General features: G+C 43.8%; 1 protein-coding gene across 1 annotated transcript in view; it reads left to right on the top strand.

Moving 5' to 3' along the window:
• Nucleotides 1-17,850, top strand: part of DAZL (deleted in azoospermia like) — a 143,031-nt gene that overhangs the window by 45,845 nt on the left and 79,336 nt on the right. The window contains exons 9-10 of the mRNA XM_073632750.1: nt 10,850-10,963; nt 11,105-11,197. Coding sequence (XP_073488851.1) covers nt 10,850-10,963; nt 11,105-11,197 — 207 coding nt within the window. The remainder of the gene's footprint in view (nt 1-10,849; nt 10,964-11,104; nt 11,198-17,850) is intronic.

Raw genomic sequence — 17,850 nt, 5'->3', positions numbered from 1 at the left:
GCATTATATATAGGACATTCACAGTGCTTTCCATTATGAGACTTGGGAGTTCTATAACCACGGATTCAGCGCTGACCGTGTATCCTGGATTTTATTAAGTTATGCGGTACAGTTCTTTATTTTTTTTTTTTTACACATTTGAACAGTTGACTCGATTACCCAGTGACCCACTTGCTTTTCTTCCAGTGTGCTTGGGCTGCATGTCCAATCGGGAACAACTTTCCTGTCTGCATTTTAGCAATAACTACTGGCTTTGATAAGTGCTGTGAAGATTGAGGAGTTTGTTTTGTCTTGCACCAACTGCATGTATGTACTGTTTAACCCTTCCTAACATACTGGAGAAGGTGATTATAATCATTCAGTGACTCTAATGTGCTGGCTCTGATAAGCCTGAAGGGGAGTGTAATGGGAAGATACTGCATGGACTTGTAGTTCCAGAAATGATACATTGCTGCTGTCAGTGTTACTTCATCCCATATTTATATCCTCTGTGTGCACATGGACTATATAGGAAAACTATTGCTACTTTTGCAAAGTCTATTTTGTTGATCCAGTCACTATCTTTTACTGTTTGCACTTGAGGACGCTTGCTGCCCTGTTGCTGCTGAGTGATTATGTATAGCAATATAAGCTGTGAAAGTACATAACATCCAGCATTATAATTGCTTGTTGGTCTTGTTTCTTGGCAGCTTTGGACAGTGTTAAGGTAATCAGATGTAGTCTATTAAGTATATTACTTTCCGGTATCAGTTTGGTATGTGTTGAGGGGAGAAGGGGGGGGGGGTCATTCCTGCTTTTTTTGTTAGCATTATAAATGATTTTGTATGTAATCAGCATTGTCGTTTACTCATTTTTCTTTTTTGGAGTTGTTTAGTGTGAGATTGTGGAGTACACTATATGATATGGAATAGTTATACCCGACACAAATATTGGGCTGCCTGTGGTCCAAAAATGCGAGTGGAATCAGGGCATGGATGCCTTGTCACCCGGAAATCCACTCTGACCAGCATGGAACACAGGACAGATGTGACATCCCCGGGAGAAGCGGAGAAGGCTGTGGGATTGCTAGGCTACGTACTCGGAGCGATCTGCTTCTAGAGACCTTTTTTTTTTTTTTTCTTCTATACTTCTACAGAGTCAGTTCATCTCTGAAGATAGCAGCCTCCAGTGTCCCAGCCTTACAGCACTTACATACTTTGCCTTTTTATGAACTATTTCATGGACCTTCTTGTATGCATGGACTGTTGCAGCTTCCCTCAACATATTCCACATAGCTGTTTCCCCTAAACTTGCCCAGTCCTAATGCTACCCCTTTTTTTATCTGTAACTTAACAAACCATCACATTTCCCTTGGTGTAGTCCATAGATGAGAGGTTCTCATACATGTTTTTTAATGTATTCTCTCAGTATTTGTGTTCATCACTTTCTGACATTGTCCATGCGCCAGATTTTTTTACCTGTCATACTCCTTTAAAAACTTGTATAACAATTGGTGCTGCAATACAACAAAAACAATTCATAAAAAGCTTAAATCAAACCATAGTCTGTTGGTCTCTGTGGATATTTGAGGGCTCTACAGGGAGGATTTGTTCCTTTTTGTTAATCTGTCCTCAACCTTGAAATTTGGCGCTGCTTTGGAACATTCCTATAATCGTTTTAATCCGTCTGTAAATGAAACCAAAAATTTGATTTTTGTACGCTGCAAAATCCTGAGTCCATTGAAGGAGACAGCACCACCCTTGCATGCGGACTTTGTCTTGGTACTACATGTCTTTATACTGTTGGCTACCAACAGAATGTGTGTTGTGAATGGGCTGTTTTGACCACCAGCAGGGGCCACCCTTGGATTGTTACATAGTAGGTGAGGTTGAAAAAAGACACAAGTCCAACCTATGTGTGTGATTATGTCAGTATTACATTGTATATCCCTGTATGTTGTGGCCATTCAGGTGTTTAATAGTTTCTTGAAACTATTGATGCTCCCCGCTGAGACCACAGCCTGTGGAAGGGAATTCCACATCCTTGCCGCTCTTACAGTAAAGAACCCTCTACGTAGTTTAAGGTTAAACCTCTTTTCTTCTAATTTTAATGAGTGGCCACTAGTCTTGTTAAACTTCTGCTAAAAGTTTTATTCCTATTGTGGGGTCACCAGTATGGCATTTGTATATTGAAATCATATCCCCTCTTAAGCCTCTCTTCTCCAAAGAGAATAAGTTCAGTGCTCACAACCTTTCCTCATAACTAATATCCTCCAGACCCTTTATTAGCTTTGTTGCCCTTTGTACTCGCTCCATTTCCAGTACATCCTTCCTGTGGACTGGTGCCCAGAACTGGACAGCATACTCTAGGTGCGGCCGGACCAGAGTCTTGTAGAGCGGGAGAATTATCGTTTTAACTCTGGAGTTGATCCCCTTTTTAATGCATGCCAATATTCTGTTTGCTTTGTTAGCAGCAGCTTGGCATTGCCAAGCCTATCATCTACTAGGACCCCCAGGTCCTTTTTCCATCCTAGATTCCCCTAGAGGTTCTCCCCCCAGTGTATAGATTGCATTCATATTTTTGCCACCCAAATGCATTATTTTACATTTTTCTACATTGAACCTTATTTGTCATGTAGTTGCCCACCCCATTAATTCAGATCTTTTTGCAAGGTTTCCACAACCTGCAGAGAAGTTATTGCCCTGCTTAGCTTAGTATCGTCTGCAAATAGAGATTGAATTGTTTACCCCATCCTCCAGGTAGTTTATGAACAAATTAAATAGGCTTGGTCCCAGCACAGAACCCAGGGGGACCCCACTACCCACCCCTGACCATTCTGAGTACTCCCCATTTATCACCACCCTCTGAACTCGCCCTTTTAGCCAGTTTTCAATCCATGTACTCACCCTATGGTCCATGCCAATGGACCTTTATTTTGTACAGTAAATGTTTATGGGGAACTGTGTCAAATGCTTTTGCAAAATCCAGATACACCACGTCTACGGGCGTTCCTTTATCTAGCTGGAAACTCACCTCTTCATAGAAGGTTAGTAGATTGGTTTGGCAAGAACAATTCTTAATGAATCCATGCTGATTACTGCTAACGATACCGTTCTCATTACTAAAATCTTGTATATAGTCTATCAACCCCTCCAAGAGTTTACATACTATTGATGTTAGGCTAACTGGTCTGTAATTCCCAGGGATGTATTTTGGGCCCTTTTTAAATATTGGTGCTACATTGGCTTTTCTCCAATCAGCTGGTGCCATTCCAGTCAGTAGACTGTAAAAATTAGGAACAACGGTCTGGCAATCACTTGACCGAGTTTCCCAAGTACCCTCGGGTGCAAGCCATCTGGTCCCGGTGATTTATTAATGTTAAGTTTCTCAAGTCTAATTTTGATTCTGTCCTCTTAACCACGGAGGTGCTTCCTGCGATGTGTCCTGAGGATAAACAGTCAAGTTTTGGTTACTGAAGCCCCTCGATTCCCTCGTGAAGACTGAGGAGAAGAATAAATTCAATACCTTCGCTATCTCCCCATCCTTTGTAACCAGATGTCCTTCCTCATTCTTTATGGGGCCAATATGGTCTGTCCTCCTTTTTTACTGTTTACATACTTAAAGAATTTCTTGGGATTTTTTTGCTCTCCTCTGCTATGTGTCTTTCATGTTCTATCTTAGCTGCCCTTATTGCACCCTTACATTTCTTGTTTCATTCTTTATAAAGTGTGAATGCTGATGATGATCCCTCAACCTTGTATTTTTGAAGGCCTTCTCCTTTGCTTTTATATGCATTTTTACATTGGAGTTAAGCCATCCAGGACTTTTGTTCGCTCTTTTAAATTTATTACCCAATGCAATGCATTGGCTAATGCCCTTATTTAATATGCTCTTAAAGCAAACCCATCTCTCCTCCTTGTTCTTTGTTCCTAAGATTTTATCCCAATTTTTTTGAAATAGTGTCTTTGTATTCCCTTTGTTTCCTATTTGTGTGATTTTATACTGAAACTAATTGACCTGTGATCGCTGTTACCTAAATTGCCCCGTATTTCCACATCCGTAATCAGGTCGGTATTGTGAATAATCAGTAGATCCAGTAATGCTTTATTTCTAGTTGGTGAGTCTACCATCTGACCCATAAAATTGTCCCGCAAGACATTAAGGACCTGGCGAGCCTTAGATGAATGCGCGGTTCCCTCCGCCCAGTCTATGGATAATTAAAATTACCCATTATGATAACACTTCCCATCCTTGCTGCTAATCCAAATTGTGATAGGAGATCTGTCTCCACTTCCTCCGTCAGGTTAGGGGACCTATAGCATACTACCAGTATTATTTTCCCCTTAGCTTCATTACTTTGGAGCTCTACCCATAGGGATTCCAGCTCTTCCCTAGCTCCCTTTAGTGATGTAATTTCTCACATTCACTTGTACATTATTCTTGATATATAGGCATACCCCTCCCCCTTTTTTACCCTCCCTATCCTTGCGATAAAGGGTATACCCTTGAATGTTTGCCAGCCAATCATGAGAGCTGTTGAACCAGGTCTCTGAAATTCCCACAAAATCCAAATCCTCCTTGTACAACAGTATCTCTAGTTCACCCATCTTGTCCACCAGACTCCTGGCATTGGTGAACATGCCACGTAGTTTAGACCGGTCGCATATTATCCTCGTATTGGGTGTTCCGAGATTGCAACTAGGACTTCTTTACTTACCTTGGGTTTTTGTGCTTTGGTCAACCTACCACTAATGCCCCCAATACTGCCCTCTGGAATATGTTCCACACTGACTATCTCTACCTCTGGACCCTCCCCCCCCATCACCTAGTTTAAAAACCCCTTTAACTTTTTGGCCATCTTCATTCCCAGCAGATCTGCACCCTCTTCATTTAGGTGCAGTCCGTCCCTTCTATAGTACCGTTATCGACTGAGAAGTCGGCCCAGTTCTCCAGGAGCCCAAACCCCTCCTTACTACACCAGCTCTTCAGCCACTTGTTTACTTCCCTAATCTCCCTTTGCCTTTCTGGTGTGGCTCGATGTACCGGTAGTATTCTTGAGAATACTACCTTGGAGGTCCTCTTCCTCAATTTAGCTCCTAAGTCCCTAAAATCGTTCTTTAGGACACTCCATCTGCTTCTGACTTTGTCATTGGTGCCAACGTGCACCATGACAGCTGGGTCTTTCCCAGCCCCTCCCAGTAATCTGTCCACCAGATCCGTGATGTGCCGAATCCCCTACCACCAGAATCTTTCCTTTCCCTTCGCTTCCTCCCACTCTCACTGGAGGAGTTCTTCCCCTGGCAGCTAGGAAAGTCCCTCAGCTCCAGCATTGCTGGTCCCTGACTGGTTTCACCAGTGTCACTCAATGGAGCATACTTATTGGGATGCAGACCTACATGCACTCGCAGACCACTCGCAGACCTACGTGCACTCGCAGACCTCGCAGGTTGTGTCCTAATGTGCAATATCCTATGGTGACTTTTAATAATGGTCCTTCTGATGTCTTTCCCTGAACTTGAGCATTGTTCAGAGTACAAAAATCTAATTTTTCTGCAGTTGCACACCCTTTTTGGTAATTTATAAGGGGTATGGCACCAAATGAAAGGGTGATTGCCCTGTGGCTGCTGGCGTATCTTCAAATTGGGACCTTATATGCACTATCTGCAAGGTTGAGCTTGGCACAGAAAGATTATGCTTTTTTATACTACTTACAAATTCAAGTTGTGACTACCTAGATTGGCAGCCATTTCTGAACTAACTTAAAGGGATTAAAAGGCCCTACATCTTCCACAAGATTGAACATCAAATCTGGAAGCCTTTTGTTTTAAAATGATTTTACTGGTGTGAGTCTCTAGGGGTTTATCCATGTTCTTATTGGGTGGGATGTTTGTTCTTTCCTGCAGTTGTGGGTAGGACATTTGTCCCCCTTAGCATTATTAAAGCTCGGATGCCCTCTTGCTAATCATTCATTGACCTTGTATTTTCATGAAAATTACAGCGGGTAAAATAAGCATTGAACAAGTCACCGTTTTACTAGGTAAATCTATTTCTAATGGGGTGATTGACATGGAATTTTCACCACATGTCGTTAACCCATGCAATACATACATACAAATAAACCAAAACAAATAAGTTTAGAAATTAAGTTGTGTAATAAAATGAAATGACACAGGGAAAGGGTATTGAAAGGGAAAGGGGGATGCAAGGTGTCACACAAACATGGGTAAATGCAAAGTGCTCTCTCAAGAACTCCACAACCTTATTGTTGCGAAACATACTGATGGCATTGGTTACAGAAGGATTTCTAAACTTCTGAATGTTCCAGTGAGCACTGTTGGGGCCATAATCCGGAAGTGGAAAGAACATCATTTCACCATAAACCGGCCTTAACCAGGTGCTCCTCGCAGAAAGACCTGGAATTAGCAGGTACAATTGTTTGAAAGAAATCAATAAGTAATGCACTCAACCACCATGGCCTGTATGCAAGCTCACCATGCAAGACTCCATTGCTGAAAAAAAGCATGCTGAAGATTGGTTAAAGTTTGCTGCACAACATTTAGACAAGCCTGTGAAATACTGGGAGAATAGTCTGGTCAGATTGGAACTTATTGGATGCCATAATACACACCATGTTTGGAGGTCCAATGGCACTGCACATCACCCCAAAAACACCATACCAGCAGTCAAGTTTGGAGGTGTGAAAATCATGGTGTGGGGCTGTTTTTCAGCATACGGTACTGGCAAACTTCATGTCATTGAAGGAAGGATGAATGGAAAAATGTACCAGGACATTCTTGATAAAAATCTGCTACCATCTACCAGGATGATGAAGATGAAACGAGGGTGGACATTTCAGCAAGACAGTGATCCCAAACACAAAGCCAAGGAAACTTTTTCAATTGGTTTCAAAGAAGAACTAAAGATCAGAGTTTATAGAAGAGACCCATGGAACCTTCAAGATTTGTAAACTGTGTGGAGGAATGGGCCAAAATCACACCTGAGCAATTAGGGGTGCGCATATTCACTGGTCTCATGATTCGATTACGATTATCTGGTCAACGATTTTATTAGATTCTGCGATGCATCAGGATTACCGCCGAGCTTCCGCTTGGACTGCCTAGGCGGCCCTTCCACCCTGCAATCTTCTGGGACGCATCACAGGTCCCAAAAGATTGCCCGGCTATGCAGGACAGCGCAATGAGACATGCCCACAGTAGTATTGCCAGCGCCGTAGACAGGCAGGGAAGAGAAGGGAGGGTTTGGGTGGCCACGCCGCTGGATTGTGGGACAGATAAGTGTCTTAAAAGTCAGAAGATACTTTTTTTTGTAGCTGCTAACTTTTAATAAACAAGAAATTGACGAACTCCGCTTTGAATTAAAAATAACCTCACTACCTTAAAAAGTGCACTAATCCGGTGCACTACAAGGTACAGACATTCACACACTGCTGCTGGGAGGTCAGGAGGGATTTCAATCCACAGCCGACAGACTTGTGACGTTCCCTGTGCTGATCAGTGGCGGCTGGTGCTCAAAATTTTTGGGGGGGCGCAAACAAACTGAAAAGTACTGAACCTCCTCTATCAAATGCAGCCACTTGTGCCCATCCAAAGCAGCCGTTTGTGCCCAGTAAATGCAGCTGCTTGTGCCCAGTAAATGCAGCCACTTGTGCCAAGTAATCAAATGCAGCCATCACTTCATTAACCCCCCCCACAATGCATGGGCCGCCACTGGTGCTGACAGTTCCTTGGCATTCCTGTTTGCACCTTCCAGCAAACTAGGAGTTAACAGTGGAATGTTCAAAGGGGAAGCCCAGGCAACTGTCAGCACGGAGCGTGAGGTGTAAGTAGAGTACAAACACATTTGTACTCTACTTACTGTAAAAATTACCGTGTTTTAATAAATGCTGTGTTACAATGAATGAAGTGCCCCGCTGTATGTGCTTTTTAAAAAAATATGGAAGTTCATACTGAATTTCACAGTACAATACATCCTGGTCATGTGACTGCCCTGTCCGCCTCTCTTCTCTCACGCTCTCCTGACGTCAGCAGGGAATTCTCAGCCCGGCCCGCTGACTGTAGCTATCAGATCAGAAGAGAGGCGGGGCTGAGAATTCCCCGCTGACGTCAGGAGAGACGCGAGAGGCGGGCAGGGCAGTCACATGAGCAGGATGTATTGTACTGTGAAATTCGGTATGAAGTTCCGTTTCTTTTTTAAAGAGCACATACAGCGGGGCACTTCATTGTAACATGGCATTTATTAAAACACAGTAATTTTAACAATACGCTCGGATCGCTCCCCCAGGATGGGCGGGGCAAGTCGGGATGACATCACCCGGTAATCGGTCTTCCGGTCGAATGCATCGGTGTCGCATCGGGGAAACCCGAATCGCGATGCATTGATGCAACAATTTCACCACCCCTATGAGCAATGCATGCGACTAGTTTCTCCATACAGGAGGCATCTTGAAACTGTCATTACCAACACAGGATTTTGTACAACTTATTACATTTCAGTTAGTGTGTTCAATACTTTTTCCCAGTGTCCTTCCATTGAATTACACAACTTAATTTCTGAACCTATTTGTTTTGGTATCTTTGTATGGATTGCATGGGTTTGTACCGACGTGGTGAATTTTTCAGGTTAATAGCACCTTTAGAAATCTACCTAGAAAAATGGTGACGTGTTCATTATTTATATTACCCGCTGTACAGGCATATTGCTTGTTTTGCATAAGGTAGCCTTTTTTTTTCCTGGCCACTTCTGTGGCCTGGAGGGTTTGTGTTTTCAGAATTGTCCTGTATGACCTCCATTTGATCTTGCATAAAAAACAAGGTTGTTTTAACATCAAGACCCTGGCTCTTTACCCAAATTGAGGATTTTGTTGCCTTCCCTGTGTCTGGAACAAGTTCATCCTAGATTATCTTCATTTGCCTGGATGTGTTGAGGGCCATCTGAGTTTTCTTTCTGCCACTGCTTATAGGCAGACTGATTAACTTTGTGTCATTCTAGAAGCTCCTGAAAAGGTTTTTTGGCTTCCAGATCTATGATCTCTTAAGTGGATTCCACAGGTTGTTGTGCAGGCCTATGTGAGAGTGCCTCTTTTCCTTGTTAAAGCCCACTTTTCTAAGGCAGCCGGGGCTTTTTGTCAACAGACCTGTGTGTTACATTTCTAGGTCTTCATGCTTTCTGCAACTTTTACAAGCACAATGTGTCTGCTTCCACAGATGCCAATTTGAATCAAAAGGTCCTGTAAGCAGCTATATAATGCCCTTGGTTTCCCCTTTTATTTATTATTTTATGGGCTAGTTTGTCTGTACTTGAGCATGTCCACCCCTCAGTTTGGACTGCTTTTGGAAATCCCTAGGTTGCTTAACCACTCTAATACCAAACACTTTCACCCCCTTCCTGCCCAGGGCAATTTGTAGCTTTCAGCGCAGGTCACAACAATTTACGCACTCATGCAACACTGCACCCAAATTAAATGAAAACATTTTTTTTGCACACAAAGCTTTCTTTTGGTGGGTTTTCTTCACATTTTGCTTACTAAATGAAAAAAATGAAAATTTTATTGTAAAATTTTGCAAATCTTTCTAAATTTTAAGCTAAAATGTATACTACTACATTTCTTTGGGAAAAAACACCAAACAAATCGGAGTATATTTAGTCTGTAGGAAGGTTCACAAATATATATATATATATATATATATATATATATATATATATATATATATATATATATAATGTTCAATCCTGATGTACTGACGGCCTATCACATTTCTTGAGGCCCTATGCCAGGACAGTACAAATGACCCCTTTTTGGTGATCAGGATTTTGTTTATTTTACACACTATGTTTACTGATTATAGTAGTGAATATCACTGTTATAAGCAACCATTTTTTATGAATGACATTCATCCAGTGTGTACTATTGCGAAAAAGCTTTGACTGGCCACATCTATCGCGTGGTACAGATGCACTGTGATTGGCCCGGTCTGTACCATGTGATCACTGACAAATCAGAGATCAACACAATAGTACACTATTAACAGAAGCCATTCATTGTGTACAATTGCCATGTGGTCTGCTGTGATTGGTCACAGCGATTACATATTGACAGTGGCCTGGTACACTGATCTGTCATCTGCTGTGTCCAGTGGACACAGCGGGTGACAGATTGCAGAGTGGAATGATCCTGGGAGGACGTCATAACGTTCACCCAGGATAGCAGCCCTTCCCGCTTAGCCATCATATTACTATAGGCCGGACGGGAAGGGGCTAATTATTGACCCCCCTAATGGACGATGGTGGAAAGAGGATTTTTGTTTCCACTGTAAAAAATATTTTTTTGAAGTGCAACGAGGGACGCAGCTCTTGCCTTTTATATACTGTTGTTTTTTGGACTACTTGCTACAGCTGAGCAGGTGAGAGGTGAAATTGGTTATAGCCTCAAGAGAATGGCCTTCATTTTTTTTGTGTGCCATTTCTCCTGTACTTGGCAGTATAACCTAAGGGGTCGCTTAAAGTGGTTGTAAAGTCAATAAGAGGGTAAACTTGCCTACTCTGTGCAGAGTTTGACTGACAGCAGCAGCCAAAGGCTCCCACTGCTCTTAGTATAGCCTGTGAGAGAAGAGGGGAGAGAAGAGCTTCAGCTGGGCACAACGCTGGATAAATAGAGGACTCTGGTAAGTTCAGCGAGCTCGGGGAAGTAAGTGGAGGGGTTTTTGCATTAAGGTGAAAAAAAAGCTTGACTTTAGAAACCACTTTATTATCAAGCTGTGTCCCTCAGTGGGCTCCAGAGAAAAGAATTTTATTGTGGACACAAAAATCCAATTTTTCGATTTGTTTTACATATGGTTTTCCTGTTTTGTAGGCTTTAACTTGGAATTATACAGGAAATGACTTTGAGACAGCCTGTGGTGAAGTGTTGCAGGCAGACTATGCAATCCCAGAGCAAAATGCCTTAGTTTCAACAAGTCCCCAAAAGGTAACATTGTCATTGCTTTATGTTGAATAAAATGTAAAGTGGCTTATCAACTGTGTATAAGCGGCCACATTGTCATTAGTTATTCATAGTCTCTACTGTGATATCAACAGGGCAGACATTAAATGTATTGTTGTTTTGTAGAAAATTGACCGAAGCATACAAACTGCTGTATCCTGTCTGTTTTCTGGTGATGGAAGGTTCCACAAGCCTGTCTTTCAAGATGATTACATGAAGGTATAGTATAACATATTTTTTTAATTGAGCCACCATGTTGAATTGCACAGTTTCTTGATATTTCATATTCTGCACACAGAATCCTGGGTACTCTAATGTATATGGGGGGGGGGGGCACGGATGTCATTAACCTTTTGGTTATATTGCCACCAACAGAAGTATTGGACACTGAGAAAAACTGTAGACTAGCCTAGAATAACCTCTCCTGTCAGCATGCCCCAGTTTTCTGCTAGTGTCCTAGGAGGCTCTGCAGGAGAAGAATCTATCCTAATTAAGCATAGATCGTAGAACACTGGGTACTTCATGTTCCCCGGCTGACAGCTGAATGGGCAGGGATGAGTCGCCGCCAGCTCCGGGACAGCCAGTACCCCTGAGTAGGAGCTGTCATATTTAGCCGCAGTATTTCTACTGATGTTTCCAACTCCTATTTTGTATATTCATTAAATAGCAAGTGGTTAGACCACAGGATAATTAAAGAAGAGCTCTGGGATAGTGATAACATTTACATATTCTTCTATTATATTCATATCCTTCTCTTCTCTATCTACACCTCCTCCTTTGGTCACTTAATAACCGCCCACGGCTTCCAATACCACTTATACGCTGATGACACCCAAATCTCACTCCTTCAGTCTCCTCTTGCATTACTAACTTACTGACATATCAGTATGGATGTCGCACCACTTCCTTAAACTAAATCTCTCTAAAACTGAGCTATTAATATTCCCCCCCACCCGTGCCCCCCTCCATGACTTTTACATCAAAATCAACAATGCAACAATCAGTCCCTCCCCTCATGCCAGGGTACTAGGTGTAATCCTAGACTGACCTGTCATTTCAGCCTCAAATCCAATCGTTGTCAAAAGTTTGTAGAATTCACCTCCGTAACATCTCTAAAATTCGCCCCTTTTTAACAAATGAAACCACCAAGCTCCTCATTCACTCGCTTGTTATCTCTCGCCTTGACTATTGCAACTCCCTTCTCATTGGCCTACCTCTCCATAGGCTATCCCCTCTTCAGTCTATCATGAATGCTGCTGCCAGACTTATCCACCTTACCAACTGTTCAGTGTCTGCCAACCCTCTACTCCAATCCCTACACCTGGCTCCCAATCACCCAGCGAATTAAATTCAAAATACTAACCACAACATACAAAGCCATTCACAACTCTGCCCCGAGCTACATCACCAATCTTGTCTCCAAATATCACCCAAATCGACCTCTCTGCTCTTCTCAAGACCTTCTGCTTTCAAGCTCTCATCTCCTCCTCCCATGCTCGTCTCCAGGATTTCTCCAGAGCCTCTCCCATCCTCTGGAACTCGCTACCTCCATCTATCCGGCTATCCCCTACTCTTGCTACCTTCAGGCGATCCCTGAAAACTCATCTCTTCAGGAAAGCCTATCACATCTCCAACTAATCTCCTACCACTTCCAACAGCTCATTCCCCACAGTTACAACCTTTTGTACCACCTGCCCCACCCTATTAGATTGTAAGCTTTCCTGAGCAGGGCCCTCTTAATCCTCTTGTATTTTATAAAGTGCTGTGTAAACTGTTGGCGCTATATAAATCCTGTATAATAATATTAGACTTCCATGTTTAAGCCCTGGGGGCAAGGCAAAACATGTTGGTGTGGCCTGGATGAATTGACCTGAGGAGGCTGCCTTTGCCTGACAGCTACTTGGGACAGGCAAGGTGTGCGACGGACGAGTTATTTCTTTCTATTTAGAAAGAAATAATCGCACGCTGTGTACAAAACTCAATTTTAAAAAGCAGTAGTGTCATGTCTTTACACAGAATTTTCTCTATCTCTGGGCCCCAGAAGTGATCTCTGAAGTGACAACATCGCTTCCTGTTTCTGTCACCTCATACTAAGACTACAAATCCCATCATGCCCTGGGATTTGGAGTCTGAATAGGTGGCTGTGTGGGCAGGGCTATGGTAGTGTATGGGATGAACCAGACCCCTGGCTTCTCTATCTAGCTATGCTGTACAGTGTTATAACATTGAGCTGCGCTAAACCGAAATCCAATATTTAAGTGAAATATGCAACATAGATAAAAAAAAATTAGTCCAATAAATACAGACATAGATGCATATGAGTCCACGTGGAATAAAAAGTCTACCTCTTATGGAAAACTACACTCTTACCAGCTATATATGACCCTATAATAAAAGAGTCATAAAGGCTTAGAACGGAGCAACCCACCGTAATTCTAAGGCCCATGGGTATCAAAGTCAGTGTTCCCCTTTTCCCATTCCACCAGTAATGTTTGGACTCTTCAGCATCCAGTTTCTATCCAAGTTTGCAAAGCTGCTACTGGTCCTCCTTATTGATTTGCCAAGTTTTTTTGAATAGATGTTTATTCCTTTGCTGAAGCCAGTTTTGGGAGAAAGTTCTTGGATGCAGCATTGTAGTAGGTTTCCCACCTTTTTTTGTTTGGAGATTTTGGGTATGTGGACTTTGTTGCTGTGTTGCCCACCCCTTCATATTCAGTCATGGGAGCCTTATTTGCACACTCAGCTGAATTATGTCTCCCCCCTTACCTCCCTGGACGCAGTGTGGGACACCTGTGGGGTCCTCTCCCCCCCCCCTTGCCTCTGGTATTTCATTTGTTACCCATGGGTGTCCTAGATTTTGGCAGTGCCTTGCATACAGAGGTTGGGCTGTATGGCTTAGGCGAACATGGCCCCCTAATGGGGGTGGTAGGGTCCTCTGGCCCCCTGGACATGCTGTTAGCAGTCCTGGAGTCATTAATCTCCTGGGTACAGGAAGTGTTCGGGCACAAGGCAAGCAGAAAGTGCCCCCCTGCTCTGCCTATTCTGCCGGCCCTGAAGATGCCTCCCTTAATATTATATAGGATTTATATAGCGCCAACAGTTTGCGCAGCACTTTACAAAATTAAGGCAGACGTTGCATTACAATTTGGTACTAGAGGAATCGGAGGATCCTGCTCGTTAAAGCTTACAGTCTAGGAGGGAGGGTTAATTGATACAAAAGTTAACTGTGGGGAATGAGCTGATGGAGAAAGTAAAACAATGCATTAGTTAGAAGCAGGATAAGCTTCTTTAAAAAGCGAGGTTTTTCAGTGATCGTTTAAATATGGATAGATTAGGGGACAGTCGGACAGATTGGGGTAGGGAGTTCCAAAGGATGGGAGAAGGTCTAGAGAAATCCTAGAGGTTAGCATGGGAGGTGACAAGGGAGCTAGAGAGCAGGATGTCTTGGGAGGATTGAAGAGAGCGGTTTGGTTGGTATTTTGAGACTAGGTTAGTGATGTAGCTGGGGGCAGAGTTGTGGATGGCTTTGTAAATTATTGTTAGTACTTTGAATTTTATTTGAGTGGAAGCCAGTGCAGGGATTGGCAGAGAGGGTTAGAGGACACTGAACGGTTGGTAAGGTGGATGAGTCTTGCAGCAGCATTCATTATGGACTGAAGGGGGGATAGTGTGTGTAAAGGTAATCCAATGAGTGAGTTGCAATAGTCGAGGTGAGAGATGACCAGGGAGTGAATTAGAAGCTTGGTGTCATTAGTTAAAAAGGGACGTGTTCTAGAGAAGGTGGCATGATTTGGACAGGGATTGGATGTGGGCCCAAAAGGACAGTTCAGAGTCTAGGGTTACCCCTAGCACCCTGGCATGTGGGAACGGACTGATAGTTGTGCCATTGATCTTGACAGAGAAGTCAGGGGAAGGGGCTCGTGGTGGAGGAAATATTATGAGCTCGGTTTTAGATTCAGCTTGAGGAAGTGATGTGACATCCAGGCTGATATGTCTGTTGATGTGTGAGGAGACTGATGGGGTGAGCTGAGGGGAAGAGAGAGATTTGGGTGTCATCGGCATATAAATGGTAGCGGAAGCCATGGGAGGCTATAATTCCTTGGACAGTGAGGTCTGCCTCTAATCACACAGGAGAAAGGGCTGGGGGGACCACACTGATTGTTCCCGATGCTTAAAATTGAAGACTGTGCTGGGGCGGCCAACAACGTACCCGTCACCTTAGGTACGCACAAGCCTATGTCTGTTAAAGGTTTTCCAGTGGAGGAAGTGTCCCTCATTGGCGAATCCTGCAGAATCAGTCGCCCGCACTCTCTACTATTGTGGGGTCTGCATTGCAGCCTGTGTAGGCCACGACCCTGGTGTCTTAGACGCTTACTAAATGATACAAAAAGGGGGAATTGAGTACAGCGCTGCGCCAGAAAAAGGGAAATAAAACGGAATAAAACGGAAAAAAGTGTAGCGCTATAGGCCCCAAAAAATAAATTGGAAATGTGTCAAAACCTAGTATATTGTATAGACATATAGGTCAGAACAACACTCAATAAGTATTTGTGAAAATATATCGTCACCTTAAAGTATAACCATAGAATATAAATTACACCATAAAGTAACACTGTGCTAATATATCAAAACAATATGAAATAAAAAAACTGTTGATAAATCTTAATTATCAAATGTGAACATTAATAAAATATAATTGGGAGACCGTGAAGGTCCAATAAATCTAACACCATAAAATTTGTAAATGAAAATGTCCTGAAACATAAAAAGTCCACAATATTGATTGTAGAAAAAATGTGAAGAAAAAACCACCACCAAAGGTCTATGGAGGTTAAACACTAAAAATGGTGGATCAGTAGCTCCCCAGGTTCTCAAGTAGAAAGAATCAACTGGATCTGGCAGGTGAGTGAGCTATGAAAAAACCACATGTGGACAAAGGATCTAAAATGGTGCAGGGGCCATCACCGGGGACATCAAGAGGCTTACCGGAACTTAATGACTTGAAAAGACATACGTCATACAAGTCAGAAAGGCTTATTGACCAACCGGTCTGGACGATACGTCTCTTCGGATGTCGTCAGCATACAGCAGAAGAGGAGAGTGGCAATAACAACGGCTGTAATCGAGGCATCACACCAAATGGCTCATCGTGCCAAACAATGTTGACATCCTAAAGAACTTCTGACTGTCACAAACTTCTCTATGATCATCAATGTGTGTCAACTGGAGCCCGGGAGGCTGGAAAATGTCCGGTTGACTGGATTTCTAAACTCAAATGCTGGTTTATTTTTCCACCTTCATCCCTTGCTACCAAAGCCCGCAGCAGACCCACGGCAGTTGAGTGTGGAGGGTATGTTGGGTGAAGTTGTTATTGCTTTATCCTTTTAAATGCACATGAGATCCCGGGCTTACTAAATGAGCCAGGGTTCTGCAGCAAAGTTTGTCCACCAGACAAGTGTATCAGGTGTATGTGGATCTGGCAGACCAGTTGGTCCAGGGCCTGAAGTATTTTGTGATGGACTTTCCCATTCATTTGTATGGGAGCATCGTTGGATGCTGCTCTACTCCTTTCCAAGCTGCCCTTTCAGGGAGAGCGTTTCTTCGTCGCTACTTTGGATGAAGACATGACGAGCCTCACCTGGGGGGGAGCAAGAGTACAATCCTCCCACAGGCCAAGAAGATGATTGAACCGCGTTGGAAGTCCGGGCCTTCCTTTACTGCCCACAAGAGGCTTTTTCTCTTAGTCTTCCAGGACAGCCTCTGAGATATAGGGCTCCTCCCTCCGGGACAGGAAACACATTCACCCAAATGGTTAAAAGGAGGTCCTCCAGGCCTTCCCCTTCAGTTTTTTTGTGTTTCCTGCCGGATGGGAAGGAAGCATGTTAAGGCCTGGGGAGCTCCATACTCAGGGCTGTACTGTGTGAGCACCTGGAAGTACCTTTCCTCTGCCTCAGCGCCCCTCTGTCTACAGGGAAGAGAGGGCTGCTGTTTTTGCTGCCCAAGGCTCAGTCGGGACCCCTGGAGATGTAGCAGGACCCCACACCATCACGCTGTACCTTTCCTCCACTACCCCTTGGTCTGACTGACGGATGGCGTCTAGTGTGGTTAGAAGGCACATCTCGGGTGGTTCCGATTGCACCTGTTCACTTTAGTTCCGGGTATGATGGAGGGGAAGTGTCAGAGGCGGGGCTTCTGGGCTCCAGCGAATGGAAGAGATGCAACAGGTCACTTCCGGTGGAGCTAGGTCATTAGGCGCCGGAGACAAGGTCCAGTCTCATCGCGTCAAGCGGACGCACAAGGCATATGGAGCCAGTGATGGATCCAGCAGAGGCTGTAGCAAGCACCGAGGAGCCATTGAGGGCACTGCAGTATCTCAGGCGGTTGACTCTGGTTCTTCTGGCACCGGCACCTCTCAGGTAAGCGTGGTGAGGGCTGACTATGTCTTACTCTGAGGGGGATGGGGGGTCCTTATGACCAGATGTCCTTCCCTGGGTGGAGAACCACAGGTGAAGGGCTGGGCACAACCCCCCCCCCCCCGCCCCCCCCCCCCTTTTAGACCTTATCACAGTGGTGGAGTAGGTCTGGGACAGTTTTCTCATAGGCGTTTGTTTTCTTTGTTTGGCTTTCAGGGTAAAGCACAGGACAAGACCCAGATGCAGCCCCCTAGGAGAAGATGTGCCGTATGCGGGTCAAAGTTGGGTTCCAATTAGGAGAAGCCACTTTGCTCCAAATGTATCAGCAGTTTAATTACGATTCTATGACAGAGTGTCATAAAATCCTTATGTCTGTTAAAGACGAGATTGCATCCACATTCAAATCGTTTAAGGGAATGATGGATAGGATGCAAGGTCCCTCTATGCCCCTGTCTAGAG

The sequence above is a fragment of the Aquarana catesbeiana genome, linkage group LG05, assembly GCF_042186555.1.
Source record: "Aquarana catesbeiana isolate 2022-GZ linkage group LG05, ASM4218655v1, whole genome shotgun sequence".
NCBI classification, from domain to species: Eukaryota; Metazoa; Chordata; class Amphibia; order Anura; family Ranidae; genus Aquarana; species Aquarana catesbeiana.
This window is presented reverse-complemented; position numbering and strand designations above follow the sequence as displayed.